Here is a 16,271-nt window from a genome sequence, read left to right on the forward strand (position 1 = left end):
AAAGGAGATGCTCTCTGATCTCTTTTCCCTGAGTTCGCCCCCAAGGGCGTGCGTGTTCTACCAAACATTTTTTAACACCATGAATGTGACATTTCCCCTACTAATCATCCTTACCATGGATGAAAGATAATATAGTCCTCAGACTAGCTGTGCCTTGGGCTTTTCATTGAGTTGCTCCTTCAGGATGAATTATGTGCACAGTGGTGGTTTTGTAATTTGGGCTCAGACGTTAAGGGCTGGATTCATTTAGCATCTCGGTTGGAATGTAAAAATGTCCTGAGAGGTGAAAGATCAATGATTTATATGATGTACTGAAGAATCTTTCCTCTCCCTCCCCCCCCCCCAACCGTCTTCTTTCCATGTGAAAAATGTGTCATAACTGATACAAAAGTGCCATGAATTGACTGTATTTCTCTCCATCCACCCCCACTCCCCTCTCCCCATTAAAAGTCTGTGCAGATTTCATAACTAGCTTAGTCCGCATCATGGAACATTTTTAATTAAAAGATAAATGGCAAAATAATGTTGTGGATGCTTTCTAATTGTAGGTTGTTAATTTTTAATTACTCATTTTTCTTGAAAACCAATACACAAGACATCTGCGCACATTTGCTTCCGTTCTCCCTTTTTAATCCCAGAGAAAATGTTCGCAGTCGCTGGCAATATAGGTTTCATCTTCAGTGGAAAGCCACTTGATCTTACCCGACAGTGACTCAGCAATTCCCTGAATCCAATTAGCTCCTTTATAGCATCTTAGGCAAGGAATCTGAAGCAAGTATCTGCTTCAAATGGCTCCAGCAAACCGGTCTGTGGCACGCATGATGGACATGTGCATTTAAAGCAGCTATTGTGTCTGGTGTGGGATAAACCAGCTCGTCAACCCTCTTGGAATCGGTATTTTCTCTCTCTCTTTCAGCCTCTTTTATTGTTACCTGAAAACCGACTACCCTGACAAAACAGTGTACTAAGAGCCCTTGGGGAGTTGGGGTAGGGGAGGAGGGGTTTGTGTGAATGCGCGTGAGAGATTTTGTATGTGCGTGAGAGATTTTGTTAATGAAAGTCACTTATTACCTTTCTCAGTAATTGTGTCATTGACCAAGGGGAAGAAATTCTCCAGCCCTACAGTCAAATAACACATTTACTGAAAGCTCCCACCTCTCCATCCATCTTTTTTACCTTGGGTGTTCAGCAGTGCACTGTGAGCATTAATATTTTTTTGTTGTTTCACCCTCCCCAAATACAGAGGATTTAGGTGAATGGGAACATAAATCAGGCAGGTGAGTTCTTCTTGTCTACACAGCGCAGCCTGCAGCCCATGTCTTCCTTCCCCTCTCACTTCTCTGCCATGCCAAGTACATTGAAGTGTCCCAAATTGAGTTCTGCAGCTTTAGTTTGCCCGGCTCCTTTCCTCTGCCCTCCCCCCAGCCCCTGGACAGGTCACTCCAGCCAACTGGCCTTCCCTGCACTGATTTTGCTCCAGAGAATCTGCAGTAATTGTTTTCCTAATTCTGATAAGTAATCAAGCAGGCATGTACTGTTTCCTGGAAATCATTCCAGTCAGTTGTAAGTTGCAGAACTTTGCAGGGGCAAGCCCTAACTACAGCTCAGTAGTTTTGCACTCTTTCTCCTCCTTTTGGTCTCCCTGCTTCTAGCTTCTTATTGAAGCAGCACGGCGTAGTGGATAGAGCTCGGGCTGGGGAGTCAGAAGGTCATGGGTTCTAATCGCGGCTCCGCTACTTGTCTGCTGTGTGACCTTGGGCAACTCACTTAACCTCTATGTGCCTAATTACCTCATCTCTGAGGTAAAATGGGGATTGAGACTGTGAGCTCCACGTGGGACAGGGACTGTGTCCGACCCGATTTGCCTGTATCCACCTCAGCGCTTAATACAGTGCCTGGCACATAGTAAGGACTTAACGAATACCATATTTATTATTATTATTTTTAGCTTCTGTCCTCTCTGGTTTATCATGCATGCAGTTACCCATGTCACTCTCCTCAAAACTTCCAATAACTACTCTTTTCTTCTTGCTAAAAACAAAAGCCCATAGCCATTGGCATCACTGCTCTCCACCAATTGTTTTTCATTAGCTCTTGTCAGATTCTAGCTCAGGAGAATTACTTCCCTGAGATTCTCAACACAAAAAATAGAAAGACACATTCAAGATGTCTTTTAGAAATGAAGGAAATGCCAAAGCTGGAAAGGACCATTGCTTCTCAGTGTTTTGGGAGAAAAAGACATATTTAACTGATTCGATTTTGTCATTTACTTCATACTGGGGGCTTCTACTGAAGTGCTGAATCCATAACTTGAGATTGGGTTGAGGTTTAGGGGAGGTCAATTTGACTTGTCCAATGAGCGAAGGGAATCCAGAATGAGATCCTGGATTCCCAGAAACCTAATCCAGCATTTTTGCTACTCCGCATAGGATGGGCATTCATCTAATTTAAATGGGATCATCATGTTTTCAACTGATCTGTGAGGCTCAAAAGCTTTTGATTCATGAAAGTAAGTTTAAGGCCACCTAATAGCACTGAACTAGTACTAAAAGGGACAAAAATCAGGACCCTCCTATTCAGAATAATCCAGAGTTAAAGACCCCTTTTATAGTGGTTGAACTGGATTCCCAAAGGGAATAATAGCCAAAGTCAAAGTTCAATCAAAATTGCATAGTGGAAGGATTATCAATAGAGAGAGAACGATTGAGGTATATGGAGTGATATTTAATGATACTGAAATTTAAAGCTACAAATGCAAATCGTGATTTTCTGATACACATAGATGCCACTCCCTATGTGTTTGGCCACATACTGTACCAAACAAAGGGGGGGGGGGTGTACCTGAAGACTTTTCTTGGGAAAAGTGAATGGAAAAGTGGTATAAATGACCCCAAATTAGCTCACTGTAGCTTCCCTTTTGTCCAGGCATAGTCTAAGCAGAGAGAAATAACTCACCCCAAGGAATTTTTCTGGCTGCATTCTTGGGGAGCAGCAAACAACACAACACGCCAAACAGGCTTTTTGTTTTTTCCAGTCAATCAACCAATGCCATGGTATTATTGAGTGTCTACCGTCTGCAGAACACTGCAGTAAACTCCACCCCTTCCAGAGGCAGGTAGAGCTATATATGGCCTCTTCCATTCTTGGCAGAGAAGCCAAACCACTCCTAGAATGCCCTCAATGGCTTAAGGGAAGTATACTGCCTTTGCACCCTGGGTTTTGTAGTTCTTCTTGTCTTTTCTTGACAGGCTGTCGGCCAGGCGTTTGAAAGAGTTCTAAAGCACGCAGCTCCAGCTGTGACCCAGTCTAGAGCTCAAATTTCCAAGCCACTGACTAAATCTCCACCGTCTTCTTGAGTTTTTGACAGGTTTTGGCTGAGCACACTTAGAGTTAGATCTTTAAAAAAAAAAAATCAATCCTATTAAACATTGAATCTTCGACTCTTGTCATTGTCATGCATTTCAGGCAAAAAGAGTTTTACTGAAGGAAAAGAAAGCTGCCAATTTTTTTTGGCCTGAAAAGCAGTTTCCTCAACAGGATCTCACATCACTCAGTCCCAGGTCAGAAGCAAGCACATTTTATGAGGAGGCAGTGGCGACTCGAGCCTATTACTGATTTCTTACTGTACGTAGGGCATGAAACAATCTCAACACTGTTACTCAAACGACAACCCCTTTACTTTCCTCTTCATCTTCCAATGATGCTTCCTTTTTTTGTTTGATTGGGCCATGTGACATTTCTTGAAACATTACCAATAAAAAGGTTTATAATTACAGGCATACCCAGGATGCAACTTGAAAATGTGGTTGTGTCATTTCCCATTGACTGACATGTGAATTAGTACCTGTTCCAGATCCTCTGGGAAACTAATGTGAAATTCCTTTTATTATAAATTCTCAAACATTAAACATCAGTAACCTATCGTTTAATGGTAGTAATAGTAATAACAACAATGATAATTGTGGTATTTGTTAAGCGCTTACTATGTGCCAGGCACTGTACTAATCGCTGGGGTGGATACAAGCAAATCGGGTTGGACACAGTCCCTGTCCCACAGAGGGCTCACAGTCTTAATCCCCATTTTACAGATGAGGGAAGAGAGGCACAGAAAAGTTGTGACTTGCCCAAGGTCACACAGCAGACAAGCGGCAGAGCCAGGATTAGAAACCAGGTCCTCTGACTCCCAAGGCTGTGCTTTTTCTAGTAGGCCATGCTGCTTCTCTTTAGTAGTAGAGATATTTATGGAGTGCCTACTGCTTTCAGTGCTCTGTTTTCAACATTTGGGAAGTACAAAAGACACACAAGACCCTTTCCCTGTCCACAAGGAGTGTACAAATAAAGAAGTATTGACTATGCGTACATACCCAAATGCTGAGGATGGCCATGAAGAAAGAATTAAGTGCAAGAGACAGCCACAGGATTAATAAGAATTCAAGTAATTCTATATAATCAGGGAAAGTCTGATGGAGGAGGTGGGATTTTATGAGGACTTCGAAAGTGGGGAAAGGGAGGGCCAGGCTCTGAAGACTTGTGGTCAGATGTGGGCAAGGTGAGAGTGAGTTGTAGGGGGGGCTGGGCTTGAGGGGAGCAAAGCATGGGCAAGGGAGTAGCCGATGAGGAGAGCTGAAAAATAAGGTAAAGAGAGGTAGTGGAAAGCCATGAAGCCAATTACTTGACGCGGAGAGATGGGCAAAAATTGGAGGGTTTTGAAGAGAGAGGTGTGCGCTTGGGCAACGGGGTGAAGTGTAGACCGAAAGAGGAAGAGGCTGGAATCAGGGAGACCATCAATGTGACAGTCCGATCACGATAAGACGAGGGCCAGAACCAGAGTGAAGACTGTTTGGGTAGAGAGGAAGGGACAGCTCCGTGCAATGTTTCTGAGGAAAAAATTCTAAATCTTAGTAGGAGACTGAGTGGGAAAGTGAGGACCGAGGATTTTTTTTAATGGTATTTGTTAAGTGCCTACTTTGTGCCAGGAACTGTACTAAGCGCTCAGGTAGGTACAAGCTACTCAGAGGTTGGACACAGTCCCTGTCCTACATGGAGCTCCCATTCTTAATCCCCATTTCACAGATGAGGTAACTGAAGCACAGGGTAGTTAATTGACTTGCCCAGGATCACACAGAAGACAAGTGGCAGAGCTGGGATTAGAACCCACATCTTTCTGACTTCCAGGCCCGGGCTCTATTCATTAGGTCATGCTGCGTCATGCTGCTGCGTCTCCTACCAAAGCTGCGGGATTTGCCCTCAGAGTAACTTCTGCTAGAGAAGATTTGGGCTCCAGGTACCCTTGGAGGAGTGGGGGGAAGAGAACCAAGGGAGTAGAGCTGGCCAGACCCCCTCGAGTAGAACAATCTGGTTGTACAGTAGGCATGGGGTCCTGTGGCCAAATTTGGTTTGCATCAATCCCCGGCTGGCCTTAAACCAGATTTTGTCACTTACATTTTCAAAGCCCAGTGGGTGTCCATGGATATATAGCTCAGCTGATCTCCAGGCCTCATGCAACTGGGGGCCTATTGGTCTGTATGTATTTCAGGGGCTTGGCGTGCCCTGCTCAGTCAGAAGTTCCAGGTTGTGCAAATTGGAGCACTCCTGGGTGCTTCAAAGCTCCCTCTGGACTTGAGTGAATGTTTGGTTCAGAACCCAAGTCACCTGCAAAACACAAGTCCCTGTGGACCTCTCCAGCGACACAGACAGAGAGCAGAAATGAAAAATGTGTATTTGAAACGACACTGTTTTGGGGTCTCTTGCCCTCAGTCTTCTTTCCTCAAGAACTGGATTAGAATTCTTTCCCAGTGCAGATGCTGCACTGGGCTTGCTCCTTTCAGCTCACTCCGGGGGACAGAATTCGTGGAGAAAGGAATATAGAAGCTGTAACAGCATGAGGCATCTTTACGGTTCAAAACCAGATCTGGTGAGTGAGATCATAGCTCGTTGGCTTCATTTCCTCTAATCCCCACTGGCCACCCAGATGAGATCGGCTGAGTCCCGTTTCTACCCTTCTTCCTATCCAGTCTACATCCACAGACTGACTGTCCCCACCTCCTTCTCTTATCTCCCCACACTCACTCTTCTCTTCTTTCCCGTCCTTTTTAGTCTGATTTTTACATGTCAGTCTAGATCCTCCCCTGGGCCTCTTCCACTTGGTCTGACTTCTTAAAAGCTCAGCTCTTCATTTGAAATTCATTCTCTTCACATGGAGATACCACTTTGCCTCTCTTCCTTGCATTTGTACTAGCGGTTTTAAGACCAGACTTAAATGTCTAGTCTACAGTGGCCATGTCGGGATGGAGGGTCCCATCAACCCTTTTGATTTGAGAAGAAGATGAGAAAATTGATTCCTCAGGTGCAGGAATTTGCTTGCTGAAGACATTTTTTCTAACCCCCTTCTATAAGTAAAACCATTATGCAATGGCAAAGATGGAGCTGGGTTCTCTCACTCCAAACGCTACTCCATTCTAGTTTCATCTTTTTCCTTTGGCTTTCATTTAATAAGGACCCATCAATTTGCTTTAAAAGAGTTTATTACTTAAGGCCCTTTGAAAACTTGTGTATCTGTAATGATTTTCAAACATCAAGTTTCAAAAAGTCCCACAGGAAGAAAGTGTCACCCGAGTCGGAGGCGGAGAGATTTGATATCAGGCCCAAAATGGTGTTGGTTGGGCCAGAATGGCTCCCCGGAAGCCCCAAGACCCTGTTTATTCCCTGTCAGTCGTTGCTGAGGAAATGGCATCCTGGATTCACTGCACTTTTCTCCATGTACTGCTCTCTGAGCAATCAATCAGTCTATTTATTGACTACTTACAGTGTCCAGAGCACCGTACTAAGCATGTGGGAGAGAACACTGTAGCAGAGTTGACAGACACATTCCCTGCCCACAACAAGCTTACATTCTAGAGAGGGAGATAGACCTTAATAGAAATAAATTATGAATGTGTTCAGAAGTGCTGTGGGGCTGAAGGAGGGGTCAATAAAGGGTGCAAATCGAAGCGCAAGTGAGCAGGTTGCTGCTGGTAGCCTACGGCAGATTGATGGGCTATATGTGTTCCCCTTTGAGGGGGATAACGTTTGGTGCCTTCTGAAGTTTGATGGTGTGAGGGTACACTGAGGCTTATTTCCGAAAGAAGCAAGAGGCATCCGAAAAGGTACCTTGTGACAGCCTCACCTATTCCATCTTGACCTGTTGAGTAGTCCCTTGGTCGGACACCGGCTGTGCTGCTTTGATCGTAAATTGTCTATTTTGGGACGATTGACTGTCCCAAGGACACCTGACGACAACGGCTGTGTGCACGGAGAGGGGAAGAGAAACCATTGAGAATGTTACGGGAGATTATTTTTTGGGCCGTCCCTCGATGGGTTCTTGCTTTTATTTTTTCCAAGTCTGCAGCATGTTCAGTTGCCAGTGTGAACCAAGTGGTTGTGTAATAGAAAATGCTTTGGCCCCCTGCTGTCTCTCTGATCCAGCCTGACTTCTTTCTTACAGGGCTTGATGGTTTTAAATTCTTTTATAAATTCCCTTTTAAGCCCATTACCGGATACATTTTTAATTTGACAGCAACATTATTTTTAGTAAGACTTTTTGTACTCATTAATTTTACCATGTAGCTGGTCAAAAAGAAGGTGGAGAATAAAGAAGTCCTGCTAAATATTTATGCCTCCTTTCTTTAATCTATTATTTAAGACAACTGGAAACTTATAGCCCTTCCCCATTCTTTTCCTTATAACCACAACAAGGCCTTTAGGTGCACACAGCTCTGACTACTGGGATACTCACAGCCAAACCATTTTTCAAGAAACCTCAGCCATGGTTCTTCAATAGAGTCAGAGAGCCAGAGAGCCAAGCAGAGGCTATGCGACCCTCCCGCCTGTCTGAGAAGCTGCAGAGCCTTGGACAAGGTAGAACAGTAGTCAGAGGGCAGATTAAAATTGTGGAAAACTGCTGAAAGATCGGTACTGACTTTTCAGATTTTTGAGAAACTTATCAACTTAACTGCTAAATTGCTGGCAGGAGTTTGGAAACTCAGGCAGGAAAGGAGGAAAAGATGTCTGTTGAAGGCCTCGGTTATTTTCCAGGCATTACATGGAGCTTTCTCAGTATATTAATTGGCCCTGGAAGTCAAATAGAAGAGAAGGCTTGAGGACAACGAGCAGCTGAACACATAAGCCAGCAGGTTTTACTTAAAATTTTCTAGGTTCTTCAGTTTTTCAAAGAGCCCTGGGCTGAGGATGGAAGATTTGGACCCCAGTCTGAACTCCCGTGAGGTCCACATCATCTACTTTTGCTTTATGCTCCAAAATACATAGTACAGTGCTCTGTACACAGCAGATGCCCATGACAGCGCTCTCCCCCAGAAGATGCTCAGTAAATACTGATAATGATGGTGACCAACTCCGTGGCACTTTTTTCATCTTATCTTGGTTTTCCTAGCCACGAAATTAGGGATGACATAGTACGTCTCCTACCTCGGTCACTAGTATTTTCTAAAGGTAAGTGAAAAGATCACTGTGACAGGATTTTAACTCTTGGGAGCAAAGGCAGGGTATTTTAGAGTTTTATTTTTGCTAGATTGCCATTTCGGATGAATTAGGCAATTGTTCCACACATTGTTCCCAGCGAAGAGTTTTTGATTGGTTTATAGTGTTTAATTGTGCTCTAACATATGCATACTCAGGGCAGAACAGAGGTCGAATCGAAATTAGACAGTTTTGCGGTGTGAAGCAGTGTGGCCTAATGGTTAGAGCACGGGTCGGGGAGTCAGAAGGACCTTGATTCTAGTCCTGGCTCTGCCACTTATTTGCTGGGCAAGTCACTTCATTTTTCTGGCCTCAGTTCCCTCATCTGTAAAATGGTGATTAGGACTGTGGACACCATGTGAGACAGGGACTGTGTCCCAACCGATGTACTCGTATCCACCCCGGCATTTAGAGCGATACCTGGCCCGTCGCAAGCACTTACCAAATACCACAGTTATTATTTTGCTTGCTGCTAGCAGCTTGGTAAATAGTTATGCTATTTATTGAGCACTTTTCACTGGGGTAGATGCAAGTTGATCAGGTCATAACAGTCTCCATCCCACAAGGAGCTCACAGTTTGCTGTTGGTATGAATAAGTGCAAAATTATTGTAAAATTGTTTTAATTTTTCCAGACTCCAACAACTTGCTTTAAGCAAGTTTCTTTTAAAGTACGTGATCTTTCTTCCAGATTGTTTCTGAACTGTTTGAAACAAATCGAGGGCCTTGCTTCGGCCCCATGCAGCACCGGCAGACCCCAGCGTCTCCTGGCTGTTGCCAAATGGGTGCTGAATTGCTATTTGAAGCTGAAACTGGGGACTGGGGGCGCACACCGCCCACCGGTAGCTGGGCTGGTCACGGCCTCGCCCTTCTTGCCAAAGCCAAATCATCCTCCGGCAGGAAGTCAGGCCACTTGAGCAGCACGTGAGGATTAAACCAGCCTTTGAAATCTCCCATCTGAAATCCCATCTCCTCCAAGAGGCCTTTCCCCCTTATTCTCAAATCGCCCCAGGTTATATCCTCCAACTGTCACCTCACCGCTTCTGGGTTATATCCTCCAACTGTCACCTCACCGCTTCTGGGCTACTATTTCCATGGTCATGGTGGCGATTATGTTCAGTGGGAAACTATACTTGGTCGAAGGCCTTTTCACTTAGCAGTTTCACTGTGGGCAGGAATGTGTCTACCAACTCTACAAGTGCTTGTACTCTCCCAAACACATAGTAGAGTGCTCTGCACACAGTAAGCACTCAATAAATCCCGGTTGTATCCTGGCTAGACTACTGTGTCAGCCTTCTCTCTGACCTCCCTTCCTCCTCTCTCGCCCCGCTCCGGTCTATTCTTCACTCCGCTGCCCGGCTCATCTTCCCACAGAAACGATCTGGGCATGTCACTCTCCTTCTTAAACAACTCCAGTGGTTGCCTATCAACCTCCGCTCCAAACAAAAACTCCTCACTCTAGGCTTCGAGGCTCTACATCACCTTGCCCCTTCCTACCTCGCCTCCCTTCTCTCTTTCTACCGCCCACCCTGCACGCTCCGCTCCTCCACCGCCCACCTCCTCACTGTCCCTCGGTCTCGCCTATCCCGCCGTCGACCCCCGGGCCACGTCCTCCCGCGGTCCCGGAACGCCCTCCCTCCTCACCTCCGCCAAACTGATTCTCTTCCCCTCTTCAAAACCCTACTTAAAACTCACCTCCTCCGAGAGGCCTTCCCAGACTGAGCTCCTCTTCTCCCTCTACTCCCTCTGCCACCCCCCCTCACCTCTCCGCAGCTAAACCCTCTTTTCCCCCTTTCCCTCTGCTCCTCCCCCTCTCCCTTCCCATCCCCTCAGCACTGTACTCGTCCGCTCAACTGTATATATTTCCATTACCCTATTTATTTTGTTAATGAAATGTACATCACCTCGATTCTATTTAGTTGCCATTGTTTTTACGAGATGTCCTTCCCCTTGACTCTATTTACTGCCATTGTTCTCGTCTGCCCGTCTCCCCCAATTAGACTGTAAGCCCGTCAAACGGCAGGGACTGTTTCTATCTGTTGCCGACTTGTTCATTCCAAGCGCTTAGTACAGTGCTCTGCATATAGTAAGCGCTCAATAAATACTATTGAATGAATGAATGAATGAATGAATGAATGAATGAATGAATGCGACTGATTGATTAATGGAACTGATTAAGAGCACACTCCTAGAATTTTCAGTACACTGCTGATGGCTTAGTGGAAAGAGCACGGGCTTAGGAGTCAGCATGGCTCAGTGGAAAGAGCCCGGGCTTGGGAGTCAGAAGTCATGGGTTCTAATCCCGGCTCTGCTGCTTGTCAGCTGGGTGACTTTGGTCAAGTCACTTAACTTCTCTGTGCCTCAGTCACCTCATCTGTAAAATGGGGATTAAGACTGTGAGCCCCATGTGGGACAACCTGATAACCTTGTATCCCCCCAGCGCTTAGAACAGTGCTTTGCACATAGTAAGTGCTTAACAGATACCATCATCATCAGAGGCCGTGGGTTCTAATCCCGGCCCCGCCACTTGTCAGCTGTGTGACCCTGGGCAAGTCACTTAACTTCTCTGTGCCTCAGTCACCTCCTCCAAGAGGCTTTCCCAGACTGAGCTCCTCTTCTCCCTCTACTCCCTCTACCACCCCCCCTCACCTCTCCGCAGCTAAACCCTCTTTTCCCCCTTTCCCTCTGCTCCTCCCCCTCTCCCTTCCCATCCCCTCAGCACTGTACTCGTCCGCTCAACTGTATATATTTCTATTACCCTATTTATTTTGTTAATGAATTGTACATCGCCTCGATTCTATTTAGTTGCCATTGTTTTTACGAGATGTTCTTCCCCTTGACTCTATTTACTGCCATTGTTCTCGTCTGCCCATCTCCCCCGATTAGACCGTAAGCCCGTCAAACGGCAGGGACTGTCTCTATCTGTTGCCGACTTGTTCATTCCAAGCGCTTAGTACAGTGCTCTGCACATAGTAAGCGCTCAATAAATACTATTGAATGAATAAATACTATGGAATGAATGAATTACCTTGTCGGTAAAATGGGGATTAAGACTGTGAGCCTCACAGGACAAGCTGATTACCTTGTATCTACCCCAGCAGCGTAGAACAGTGCTTGGCACATAGAAAGCACTTAACAAATACCATTATCATCATCACCTTCCTCCCTCTATGTCATTTGTGTTGGGTTTTGTGACAACCCGATATACAGGGAGAACTCGGATTTGCCGAGGAAGATGCTCATATCCTCAGACTTAAGGTTCAAGGAACAGTAGTAGAGGAGATGAATATGAGCAGCGGCTCTGCAAGCCTGGCATCGTTTTTGCAGACCTAATGGCTATAAAAGCTATTAGCAAGGGTGGACTGGTTACTTCCCTTCATGAGGTTAAGCCTCTTCCACCAGAAGTATTTAGGGAAACGGTCAAAGGCCTATAAGCTAGGCTTTCCATCAGGAGAACTCCTGCCTTGCCTTTTTTTCTAGTCGCATCAAATCACATCCCTCTGGCCCCTCCTTTTCCCTGCTGAGCCGTGTTTCGTTATTTACTGTGTTTCATTATTTGGAAGCCCTAGGCTGGCTCAGAGTACATAGGACACAAATCAATTAAAGCTTAATGAAAAGAGAAAGGAGTGGGGGCCTGGAAACTGCGTGTTTTACCGTAGAACGTTGTACAGAGCAGCAGTACCCACCAAATTCAGTGTTCCCGATTTGGATGCGTGCCGCAGCTCTGGACTCTGCCCTAGGTAGCGCCAAAGGAAAACCGAGGGGAAAATTTACCATTTCTCAAGTTTGGAGCTGTGGAAAAATCTACAGGGAGTCGTTATTGTCATCGTCATCATCATCATTGTTATTGTTGTTATTGTATTTTTAAGTGCTTACTATGTGTCAAGCACCGTCCTAAGCACTAGGGTAGATGCAAGATAGGTCGTACGCGGTCCCTGACCTACGTGAGGCTCACAGTCTAAGTGGGAGGGCGAACAGGTCTTGAATTCCCATTTTACAGATGCAGAAATTGAGGCACAGAGATGTTAAGTGATTTTCCTGAGGTTACACATGAGGCAAGTGGCAGAGCTGGGATTAGAACCCAGGGCGTCTGACTCCCAGGCTCATGCTCTTTCCACCAGGCCACACTGCTCCGTGCTTTGGACCAGACTGAACGCCAAAGTGTATCAATCCTTCAGGCCAGTAGATCTGCCGTGACCTAGAGATAATGTGAGAAATGGTCTTAGGCTTCATGGGGAGAGGTGAAGATTACTAGGTAGCTGAGGTAGCCGTGAGGATTTACCCTCAGGCCCAGTCACCCGGGCTCACCGTAGCCCAGCAGATTGTCACTGAGGCCATGAAATTGTCTTCACAGCCCTTCCCCGCTTTACCTTTGGAAGCATGCCCACTGTTGAGCCTGCCCAAGATGGGTGGCTGGCCAGGGCACAGGAGGAATTCGGGTGCCCTAGAAGCTGGTTAATCCTGAACAGACCAGTTTCTGCTCCCTGGCCCACCTCAGAGGCCTCATTTGGACGGATGGAGAGCCCTGACAGGGAAGAGGGGGTATGGGGTGGAATATTTCGCTAATACCCAAATATCAGAAACCAGGGGCAGATTTAGCCTCGTGGTAGCTCTGGACTGACCGACCAGAACTTCCAGTTGCCCACTGAGGCCCTGGCTCCGCTGCCAAAGCAAAGTAGAGAACCGGAGAGATTGTCCCGAGCATGAAGTAGCTGTATAATAATAATAATAATAATAATTACCCTGATACAGGGTAATCAGGTTGTCCCACATGGGGCTCACACTTTTAATCCCCATTTTACAGATGAGGTAATTGAGGCACAGAGAAGTGAAGTGACTTGCCCAAAGTCACACAGCCGACAAGTGGCGGAGCCGGGATTAGAGCCCACGACTTCCGACTCCCAAGCCCGTGTTCTTTCCACTAGGCCACGCTGCTTCTCTAGGTCATGGGTCATAGGTAATGGGCTGAGGTCGTGAGGGGGTTACTCAGGAAAGGCTTCCTGGAGGAGATATGATTGATTAGGATTTGAAGATGGAGAGAGGGATGGTCTGTTGCATCTGAAGGGGAGAGAGTTCCAGGCCAGAAGGAGGGTATGGGCTAGGGGTCGGCAATGAGAGATGATATTACGATGAGGTGCAGTGGGTGTGTTAGCATTAGAGGTACAAAGTGAGTGGTGTAGGTTACAGTAAGAGATGAGGAAGGGGAGCTGATGGAGCGTCTCAAAGACAGCGGTCCGGAGTTTCCGTTTGAGTTTCCATTTGATGTAGAGAAGCAGCATGGCCCAGTCAGTGGAGCACAGTGGAGCACGGGCCTGGAAGTCAGAAGGACCTAGGTTCTAATCCCAGCTCCTGCACTTGTCTGCTCTGTGACCTTGGGAAAGTCACTTAGCTTCTCTGTGCCTCCTCTGTAAAATTGGAATTAAGATTTTGAGCCCCATGTGGGAGGTAGCATGGCGTAGTGGTTAGAGCACAGGCCTGGGAGTCAGAAGATTGTGGGTTCTAATCCCAGCTCCGCCACTTGTCTGCCATGTCACCTTGGGCAAGTCACTTCACTTCTCTGAGCCTCAGTTTCCTCATGTATAATGGGGATTAAGACTGTGAGCCCCATGTGGGACAGGGACCGTGTCCAACCCGATTTGCTTGTAGTAATAATAATAATAATGTTGGTATTTGTTAAGCATTTACTATGTGCAGAGCACTGTTCTAAGCGCTGGGGTAGACACAGGGGAATCAGGTTGTCCCAAGTGGGGCGCACAGTCTTAATCCCCATTTTACAGATGAGGTAACTGAGGCACAGAGAAGTTAAGTGACTTGCCCACAGTCACACAGCTGACAAGTGGCAGAGCTGGGATTCGAACTCATGACCCCTGACTCCAAAGCCCGTGCTCTTTCCACTGAGCCACCCCAGCGCTCAGTACAGTGCCTGGAACACAGTGAGCTCTCAACAAATACCACAATTCTTCTTCTTACTAGTACTATTATCATTATTATTATTATTTACTGTGTCCTATCTGATTAGCTTGTGTCTACCCTAGCACTTAATACAGTGCCTGGCACGTATTAAGTGCTTAACAAATACCATCGAAAAGGATAGGCAACCATTGGAGGTTTTTGAGGAGGAGGGAGATATAAACTAAACCTTTTACAAAAAGAAATCTTTATGGCAAGTCAGTGGTTGAAGGTGGCGGTCAGGGAGGGAAGAAGGAATAAACTGACTGTGGGCGGGGAACGTGGCTATCGACTCTCTTGATTGTACTCTCCCAAACTCGAAGTGCGGTGCTATACACGTGGCAAGTGCTCAATAAATACTGTCTGTTGATTGATTGGCGAGGGGAATGTTCCAGAGGGTGACACATTCACTCAAACTGAAAGCAACAAGTTGAGGCCTAAAAACCTGACCTATGAGGAAAAGTTCAAATGTATCAGAACCGCCCTGGAGCCAGGAAATTCAAGAGGAAACGTAGTCCTTGTCTTGTCTTAGGCCGTCGGGTCGTTTCCGACCCATAGCGACACCACGGACACATCTCTCCCAGAACGCCCCTCTCTCCGCCTGCGATCTTTCTGGTAATGGATCCGTAGAGTTTTCTTGGGAAAAATCCGGAATCGGTTTACCACCGCCGCCTTCCGCGCAGTGAACTCGAGTCTCCGCCCTCGATTCTCTCCCGTGCCGCTGCTGCCCGGCACGGGTGAGTTTTGACTTGTAGCTCGCTAGCCACTGCCCAAGCTAGGGATGGAATGGGCAGGCCTCTGCTTGACTCTCCCTCCCGTAGCCGAGACTGGTAGAGAACCGGAAGCTCTCCAGGCGTGACCCTGAGGGAGGAAACGTAATAACTGCCTTCAAATATTATGAGGAGGACTGTGACCAGCCGCTTCCCATCTCCTGGAGCCCTGAATAACGGGAAAGGGTTTGCTTCAGTGGAGGTTAATTCCTTGACTCTAGGGCGCTTAAACGTTAGAGAGCCTGCCAAGGGAAGGAGTGAGCTCTCCAAGCTGTGAACATCATATTTAAAAGAGGAGAGATGATCACTGCCCTACCTGTTGCAGATGCAGGGAGTTCGACCAGGTCTCTGCCACCGATTTACTGTGATATCATTTCTTATCCCTCTCTTTTCCTTTTCCTCTTCCCAGGACTCGGAAGGTCAGCCACTGTTACCGCATCGTTTACCGCCACAGGGAGAAGATGCTCACCAAGGAAGAGGTGGCCCGGGTTCACGAAGCCATTCAGAAGGCAGCCGTGCAGGTGCTGGGAGTGGAAGGCAGGTTTTGAGGTCCCCGTGGTTCACCTGGGTTACCAGGACTGGCCACCCGCCTCAGGGAGATTCTTCCAGACCAGGAAAGGCTACTCTGTCGGAATGTGGGTGACAGACAGCTTCTGGTAAATAGATCGCTTTTAGGGCTTCAAGAAAATAAAAGATTACTCTGGAAAAACAACAGAATATTTGCCGTTTGTTTTGGGAAGGGGAAAAGCGGGAAGAGGCAGTAACATAGGATTTCCCTCCCGTTACACCGTAAAAGATCTGCCTGGTGCACCCTCCCGCCCCGGCCTCTCCCAGCTCCGGCTCCTTCGGCCGCCTAAACTGCCACCCCCCCCAAGCCCAAGTGTTTCCGGCCCCCAAATCCTGCCTAAATGTCTGTGGGAGTCCTGGGCTGCCCCCGCCCTCCTTGCCCGAGATGGGGAGAGCCAAGCCCAGCTCATCTATACAGAGCTAGACTGTAAGCTCCTTGTGGGTGTGGAATGTGTCTGTTATACTGTTATATT

The 16,271-nt window shown here is 46.8% G+C and overlaps 1 protein-coding gene across 1 annotated transcript in view; it reads left to right on the forward strand.

The window, feature by feature from the left end:
- FARS2 (phenylalanyl-tRNA synthetase 2, mitochondrial) overlaps positions 1-15,943 on the forward strand; it is a 281,243-nt gene extending 265,300 nt beyond the window's left edge. The window contains exon 8 of the mRNA XM_029053621.2: positions 15,641-15,943. Within this exon, the coding sequence (XP_028909454.1) occupies positions 15,641-15,779 (139 nt within the window). The 3' untranslated portion in view covers positions 15,780-15,943. The remainder of the gene's footprint in view (positions 1-15,640) is intronic.
- The last annotated feature ends 328 nt before the right edge of the window (positions 15,944-16,271 follow it).

The sequence above is a fragment of the Ornithorhynchus anatinus genome, chromosome X3, assembly GCF_004115215.2.
Source record: "Ornithorhynchus anatinus isolate Pmale09 chromosome X3, mOrnAna1.pri.v4, whole genome shotgun sequence".
Lineage (NCBI taxonomy): Eukaryota > Metazoa > Chordata > Mammalia > Monotremata > Ornithorhynchidae > Ornithorhynchus > Ornithorhynchus anatinus.